At 47.1% G+C, this 8,378-nt stretch overlaps 1 protein-coding gene across 1 annotated transcript; it reads right to left on the reverse strand.

Moving 5' to 3' along the window:
* Positions 1–805: 805 nt before the first annotated feature.
* Positions 806–8,033, reverse strand: PLA2G2D (phospholipase A2 group IID). Its single transcript, XM_049878141.1, has 4 exons — positions 7,887–8,033; positions 4,466–4,610; positions 3,313–3,419; positions 806–1,488 (listed from the first exon to the last, which is right to left on the reverse strand). Exons 1-4 carry the CDS (start codon positions 7,924–7,926, stop codon positions 1,322–1,324), a joined length of 459 nt encoding a protein of 152 aa, XP_049734098.1. The 5' UTR covers positions 7,927–8,033; the 3' UTR covers positions 806–1,321.
* Positions 8,034–8,378: the final 345 nt, after the last annotated feature.

An 8,378-nucleotide genomic window follows, 5' to 3' on the forward strand; every position in this document is an offset into this window, starting at 1 on the left:
ACCAGAAGGCAGACAGAGGAGATTTAGCTCTTAGACCCTGGTGAGCTAGGGGAGGGTTAACCCTTTGTGGAGACAGCCAGAGACTGGAGCATTTCTGGCAGGAGGCCCAGCCTGAGCAAACCCCTGCAGAGCTCAAGCCCATTAACTGGTGGATCTGGGTGCCTGGAGCAAGAAGGCCACTTGGGCCAGGACTTCTTTTGAGAGCTTTTTACAGAGGCCTCTCTGTGCTGGGCACTGCTCGGAGCGCCAGGGATGAAACCGAGTGCGGGACTGTCATGGGCCTGACACAAGGGTCCCCAAGCCTAGTAGGGGGAGGAGGACACAGGGCCACCATGCACTGTCGCAGAGCCCAGTAAGAGGCCTGATGCGGGGATGGTGGAAGATTTTAAGAGGAAGAGTAACAAGGACCGAAAGACCAGAACTTCCCTTTTGAGAGCTGGCTAAGGCTGTAGCTCTCAAGTGTACTGGGCGGGAGGTGGTAAGACTGGGGCCAAGAGGCCGGTGGGTGGCAGTGATGGGGAAGCAGCAGAGCCACATACACCCTGGAGACCCTAGCACCCCTTGGCCCCAGCCCCCAGCCCCCAGCCCCCACCCCTGCTGTGCTGGCTCCAAACACTATCCCTGAGGGCTCCTGCTGAGCTCCTGGCTTTGGCTTTTCCTTAGGCTCTGATCTACCCTCAGGAGAGACAGCTACCATCCATGTTGGCAGCATTCAGAAGGTCAAAGGGGCATGGTGGGGGTAGGGGGCCGGGACCCCCTCAGGGGGCATTTTTTAAAAATAAACAAGTATTCTTTAATATCATTATACGTTTAATCAGTGTTCAAATTTCCACTTGCTTAATAAATGTCAAAATATTTTTATTTTCTTAAATTTCTTTGAATCAAGATTCAAATAAGGTTTACATTGTGTGATTGGCTGATCTGCCTTTTTTTTTTTGTGGTAAATACATAGGCAACAAAATATTTGCCATTTCAACAATCTTCACATGTGCAGTTCAGTGACATGAACCATGATCAGCCAGGGAGCATTTAAAGGAGCCAGGGTCAGCGGAAAAAAGGAAGACCCTCAACAAGGTGGATTGACACAGTAGCAGCAACAATGAGCTCAAGCATAACAACAATTGTAAGGATGGCACAGGACCGGGCAGTGTTTCATTCTGTTGTGCATAGGGTCACTATGAGTCTGAACCGACTCGATGGCACCTAACAACATCAACAACAGGCTGGTTCGCGGGGGTTAAGTACTGAGTCAGCAATTCTATCGGCTTCCAGAGCTCAAGGTGATGGAAGAACAGGGTGGGGGTGTGTGGGCACAGACAGGTCACTTCATGGCGGACCTCTCCCAGCACTCTGGGCTCTGGCCCTGGCAACGGGGCCGCCAGTAGTAACGCAGGCGCTTATTGTAGGTGTGTAGGCTTTCCTGCAGGCACAAGGCCATCGTCTTGTCACAGGCGCACAGCTGCTTCTCACACCAGCTCCCCTTGTCCGCTGTGGGAAGGAGTGATGGAGGGAGGTCAATGTCCCTTCCTGGGGCAGAACCAGGTGTGGGTCTAGGGGGTCTCTGAAGGCAGTTCAGCTTTCCTCAGTTTCAGTGGCAGATGAACCTGGGCATCCACCCCTACTCCTTCAACCCTAGTTGTGTGACCTTGGACATGAACCATGACCTCCCTGGGTGCCATTGCTCCTTTATTTACAAATTCATCCATTTGATAAGCAATTATTGAGCACTTGCCATGTGGCAGACTCTGAGGGGGAGAGGGGTGAGCAAAATGGGCATGGCTTCTCTCCTGGTGAGGTTCACATTCCAGCGGGGGAGGCAGGTATTAGAGGACCACAGAAACTAATTTCACAAACCATGCCGAGTGGGAGGAAAGCACCATGCAGGGCTCCAAGATCATAGCACAGTGGGACCTGACTCTGTCGAAGGGCCACTTCAGTGAGATCTGAAGGGTCAGCTCCCCCTAGGGAAAGCCTCTGGGGTGGAAGAGGGGAAGTGTTCTAGGCAGAAGGAACAGTATATGCAAAGACTGAGGCAGGAGAGGTGGTGGTATGCTTCAGTTTATCTGTAAAATGGGGATAACGATAAAGGTAGCCTCAGGGGTTGTTATAAGAATTAAATAAAAGTAAGAAGTAAAAGATGGAGCTCTGGTGGTGCCATGGTTAAGCTGCTAACTGAAAGGTTGGCTGTTCGAACCCACCAGCCGCTCCTCGGAAGAAAGATGTGTGCCAATCTGCTTCCATAAAGATTACAGCCTTGGAAACCCTATGGGCAGTTCTACTTTGTCCTGTAGGGTTGCTCTGAGTCAGAATCAACTCAAAGGCAATGGGTTTGGTTTTGCTTTTTGGTTAAGAAGGCAAAGCATTTAACATAATCCCTGGTATATAGTAAGTGTTCTGTAAGTGTTGGATATTATTGTCATCATTGTTATTATGACAAGTAACAGTTGCCATCGAGTTGATTCCTACTCATGGCAACCCCATATGTGTCCAATAGAACAGTACTCCATGGGGTTTCCAATGGCTGATTTTTCAGAAGTAGATCTCCACGACTTTCTTCTGAGGCACCTCCAGGTAGACTCAAACATCCAAACTTTCAGTTAAAGCCAAGCACATTAATCATTTGCACGATACAGAGACAATTATTATTACTAAGCCCTAAATCAACAGTGACTTCTGTGATGAGTTTTCGGCTCTCAGCCCTGGGACCTGCCACCTTTCTCCATGTGGTGGACACTGTCAAGGATGGGGGGGCCAGGTGACCCAGGTTCTAGCCAGGCTCTGTCATTTGCTGCAAACACTTGCCTACTCTATCTTGCCTGTAAAATGGAGCTAACCAGAGTGGCAGTGCCTCCTCACTGCGCTGTTAGAGAATCAATACTGATGACAGTAGTAGTAATATTGGTAGCCACTATGTGGGGGGCATCCTGTGAGGCTCATTCTGTCTGCTCTAGTTTTAGTTCTTGCAACAGCTTCAGGGGGTAGAACACTGTTATTATCCTGAGTTTACGGATTCAGAGAGGTTAAGTAACATGTTCAAGGTCACAGAGCTAGTGGGTGGCACATCTGGGATCCATGTTAATCCATTTCACACCCAGGCTGCCTCTGATGACATTGACAGGGCTTGGTGGACATAGGCAAGCATTGTTTCCTCCCAGGCCCTGAAGGGGTCAAAGCCCTGGCCATCTCTCCACATCCCCTCCAAAGCCTAGCTGCTGCCACTGGCCAAACGGGAAAGACAAGGATGTGGAAGCACAGTGAGTGCCAGACTTCCCTTCTTGGCCTCCAGATCCAGCCCCAAGGCCGGGCACTCACAGCACTGGATTTCCCCTTCGAGGAAGTCGTATCTGTAATTGTCCGTGTGGAAACAGCATCTTTCGTTCTTCAAGAGGGCATAGCAACAGTCATGGGCCCTGCAGCACCTAGAGGGAGAGGACGTGGGGAGGGAGAAGCAGGGAGCACACCTGTGCAGGGCCTTGGCCAACCTGGGTCTCTGACTGCCCCCACTCCAGGGGAGAGAACCAGGTGCCCACCTTGGAAAAGTCAAGGCCCTCTGGATTCTAATCTCCTTTAGCATCGTAGTGCTAATGTTTATTGAGTGCTTACTGCGTACTTTCTATTGTTGTTAGCTGCTGTCAGGTCATCCTTTGGCTCATGGTGTCCCCATGCACAATGGAACGAACCTATTCCAAGTCCTACACCATGATTGGTTGCAGGTCGGAACAAGTGATCCACAGGGTTTGCACTGGCTGATTTTTAGAAGTAGATTACCAAATCTTTCTTCCTAGTTTGTCCCTTTGTCTGGAAGTTCCACTGAAACCTGGTCAGCATCATAGCAGCACGCAAGCCTCCACTAACAAGTGGGTGGGTAGTGGCTGCACATGACGTGCGTCTGCCAGGAATCAAACCTGGGTCTCCCGCATGGAAGAGGAGAATTCTACCACTGAACCATCACCTTCCCTGTGTGCTTTATATACGCTTTCTCTTTTAATCCTCATTATTTCTCTATGTGAGAAGTACTATTATTATCCTCATTTCACAAATAAGACTCAGAGAGGTTAAGCCACTTGCTCAAGGTCACACAGCCTGGGAGTGGTACAGCAGAAATGTGACCCCGGGTCTGGCTGGCTCTCAGCCCTCCTCTGGCTAATTCTTGGGATTGCTGTGAAGATCAAGTGGAACAATGGCAAAAAGAAGTGGGCTTTTAAAAAACTTAATGTGTAATGGCAGTGGGGGAGGGGGATGCTGTATTATGCCTGGATTAACGGTTGAAAATGCAAGGGAGGGGCCTTTGAGACTCTGGGGAACCCTCTAGAAGGGAAGGGCTAGGACTGTACCAGCAGGGTTCCAGGCACATAGTAGGTACTCAACAAATATTCACTAAATGGATGGAAAGCAAAGAAGAGGATCCCGGGGTAGAAGGCAGGGTAGAATGCCACCTGCAGGCTGAGCCTGGGGAGGTGGTTACCAGTCTGTGGCATCTTTGGGGTGGCCTTTGCCACCAGGTCCGCAGTGACAGCCATAGAACCAATAGGTGAAGAAGGGTATCTTCCCGGTTACTTGTTTGATCATCTTGTTCAGGTTCAGGATCCCGCTCTGGGTTGGAATCACACCTGTCAAACAGCCCAGCAGTGGGGAGAAAAGATGAAATCTCAGGTGGCTGCTGGTGGGGCACAGGGCTGGCATCGCTATTAAGAATAGAACAATAAGTACCGCGAGTCCCAGGCACCATCCTACAGTTTTTCATGTATCAATTTATTAGCCCATCCCATGAGATTAATGTTATTTAAAAAAAAAAAAAAAAACTATTTTGAAATAATTCTAGATTTTAAAAAAGTTGTAAAGATACTTTAGAGAGCTCCCACGTTCCCCTTACTGGTTTCCTCTAATGTTATTATTCTACATAATTGTGATATGTTTGTCAAAACTAGGAAACCAACCTTGATACAATGAATACTCTTTTTGATCCCCGTTTTACAGATGAGCAAACTGAGGCTCAGTAACTTGCCCAAGGTTAGGTTGCTGTTAGCTGCCACTGTTTGATCCCTGACTCACGGTAACCCCATGCACAACAGAACGAAATGCTACCTGATCCTGCGCCATCCCCATAATCAGTTTGGATTGGACCATTGTGATCCACAGGGTTTTTACTGGCTGATTTTCAGAAGTAGATCACTAGACCTTTCCTCCTAGTCTGTCGTGGTGTGGAAGCTCCACTAAAACCTATTCAACATCATAGCAACCAGAAAGCCGCCACTGACAGTTGGTGGTAGGTGTACATGAGCTGCGTTAGCCAGGAATCGAATGCGGGTCTCCCACATGGAAGTCAAGAATTCTGCCACTGAACCATCATTGCCTCCAGCCCAAGGTCATTAAAACAAACAAACAAACCACTGCCATTGAGTCATTTCTGACTCATAGCTACCCTAAAAGACAAAGTAGAACTGCCCCATAGGGTTTCCAAGAAGCAGATTCCAACTGCCAACCTTTTGGTTAGCAGCCAAGCTCTTAACCACTGCACCCAAGGTTATAGTGACTGGTAAGCGGAGGAGCCAGGATAGAAACCCATGGCAGTCTGGTTCCATTCTCCCTCCCTAGGCACTGATTTTCCACTCTGAATAATAATGACAAGAATCTCTACTCACCACTCATTCTACCCTGCCCTCATTCCCTAAAGAAACTCATGTATTAAAGAGCATGTGTGCTTCTCTTGGGAGGCAGCATGATCTATAAATCTATACTTTTCATGGATATTTCCATTTCAATCATAATAACTGCTAGTTAAAATTGATCATAAGGGGAGTTTATTTAATTGGGAGAGAGGACTGCACTGTGTTGAGTTAGGAGAAATAAAATACATTAAGACAATGAATTCAAGGGCAAAGTTGGGAGAAACAGACAAGATAGCGAAGGGGACTGAAATGTACATTTGCTCGACCTGAAAAGATGATTCAGGAACACAGTGAGTGTCCACCCGGACAGAGCTGAGTACAAGGAAGACTGGGATGGCACTACTATTAAAAATAAAATGATAGTTGAGTGGTTACTGTGTCCCCACTTTGAGTGACCCTAGTTATGGAGCCCTCTCCACCCCCGTCAGATACATGATGTTACAATGAAAGGTCCCCATGCAAACAAAATAAATAGTAAACAGGGACTGAGCCCCATGAGCTCTTACAGCCCCCCATTGGGTGAGGGGTGTTGGGAAGGATTCATGCAGGGGACAAAGGGTGCAATCACCTTGCAGCCTTGGGCCACAGCTAAAAGTGACTGGGCGGCAGCTGGTTGCTTGCATTTGTTGTATCCCCCAGAGAAGCTCAGTGTTTGGGAACCCACATTGCCATTCCTCTTTGACATGATGGTTCTTGCTATATGGGATGTTAAAGAGAAATCTTGCTAGCTTTGACCATGCTGCTAAATGGTAGAGCCCTGTTGGAGCCATATACGACCCATTCTAGATTCCTGGATTTAGTGATAAGGACCCAGAAGGCAACCAATTGCAAAGAAGAATTTACAGTCCATCTTGTGAGCCAATCAGAGACTTGAACTTAAAATCTTTGCCTTTCTTGGTGGCCCCCTTCTCCTTTTTCTCCCTAAATGCAGCTCTTTCCATTTTGGCTCAGAAACACATTAAACTCACACCTGAATGATGCAATTCTCTCTTGCCAGGCAAGTGATAAACTCAACTCTGACTCAGAAGGTTTTGGGTGATATTATTTCTTATATTTAACAGTGAGAAGACCTAGGCTTAGGAAATTGAGGCACTCAATCTGCGGGTATAGTGGCTTTGAGGGACTGGCTTTGCTTGTCAGCAATTCCTGCCTTGGTACCTTTCCCCATCCTTGACTTCCCCCAAGGGGGATGGACCCCCACCCCCAGGTGTTAGACATGGTGGGCACGAGGCAGCATCACTACCATGCACTATGTGTTAATCTATTGCTTTCTACTATTATTTACTATTACTAAACACTTTGTATATATTTTCTCATTAGCATCCTTATAACAACCCTTCAAAAGGGTGTGCGATTATGCCCATTTTACAGATGAGAATATAGAAGAGTTGGGTGACTTAACCAAGGTCATACTGCAATGAGATGGTGGGGCCAGCATTTGAAGGCAGTTTCATCTGTGTATTTTGTCTCTATATTATACTGTCTCTTTACATCTGAGAGATGAATTTCTGTAGGTTGAATGGTTTTCCTAAAAGTTTTCGCTGTAACCCTGGAGATGTGTGCCTCTCAAGAATTTGGGAGTCCCAAGATATCATAAAACCATAATTAAAAATGCAAAATCCTTTTAAAAATAACATGTTTCAAGATGGATTAAGAAACCAAAAGGTCAGTTTGCTAGCAACCACATTTTTACATTTAATCCGCTAAAAAGAACACGAAAACTGCCCCACCCCTCACCAATGCTCAACAGAGCCCTCTCCTCAGGTGCAAAGAAGATAATGAACATGAAAGTGTTTAAAAAATAGAGTGCTGTGCATATATAAAGGATTGTTACTGTCCAGTCAAAGGGACAGAGATGAGTAGAGTGAGATGGGGAGACCCCATTTCTGTAATTTGTGTCCAAAGTGTCATAGGTGTCTGCCAGTAGGCTCCCAGGTTCTGAACACCTAGTTTCTCACCTGTCAGAAAGATCAGTCCTGAGGCATACCAGACAGCCTGGAAGCCCAGACTTCTCTGGCCCAAGTTACCATTCTAGAATGCTGTCTGCCACTCATGGCTCCTTGTAAGGGGTAGAAAGGTTGGAGGACTGGAGAGGGGGGAGGTGGCGGGGCCTGGGTATAGGGCATCAGAGCAGCAGCTACCCAGTCTAGGAAGGGGATCGGGGGCATAGGGTGTACCCACATTTCTCCTTCCCTTCCCAGATGTGGGTCCACTCACCAGAGATCACCAGCAGCACACACAGCAGGGGAAGTTTCATGATCCTGGCAGAGGCCAGTGGAAGCAGATGCTGGAAGTACCCTTCCCTGCAGGCTGTCCGTTATAGCAGATGCGGCACCCCAGCCCTGTGCCTCCAGCTCAGGTGGCTGTACCATGTGCTCCCTCTGCTTCCTCTTTTTTAGTGCTGGGGAATTGTATTTTTTTTTATTTTTAATATCTTGTTCCTCTCTCCTTTCTGATTACAAAAAGACACACGTTCAGTGTAGAAAAAAATTTGGAAAACACAAACAACAAGAAGAAATTAAAAAATTGCCTATGAGAATTTCATATTCTCATGGAATCCAGAGACTTGGAGCCGTGGAGTCTGGATGAACCCCTTAAACTATTACCCTGAGATAAGATTTAAACCTTTGGCCAAAAATATCCTCTGAAGTCTTCTTTAAACAAGCTATGATTTAGCTTAATTAATAAAGAATGTCTACCTTGAGTATT

Source organism: Elephas maximus, chromosome 3, assembly GCF_024166365.1.
Source record: "Elephas maximus indicus isolate mEleMax1 chromosome 3, mEleMax1 primary haplotype, whole genome shotgun sequence".
Lineage (NCBI taxonomy): Eukaryota > Metazoa > Chordata > Mammalia > Proboscidea > Elephantidae > Elephas > Elephas maximus.

Excerpts from the sequence above, each read along its gene's own strand:
- PLA2G2D (XM_049878141.1), bottom strand. The coding sequence starts at position 7,926 with ATGAAACTTCCCCTGCTGTGTGTGCTGCTGGTGATCTCTG. Across the intron at positions 4,611-7,886 it reads TGTGCTGCTGGTGATCTCTG|GTGTGATTCCAACCCAGAGC; the intron begins GTGAGTGGACCC and ends GCTGTTTGACAG. Across the intron at positions 1,489-3,312 it reads CGAAGGGGAAATCCAGTGCT|CGGACAAGGGGAGCTGGTGT; the intron begins GTGAGTGCCCGG and ends TCCTTCCCACAG.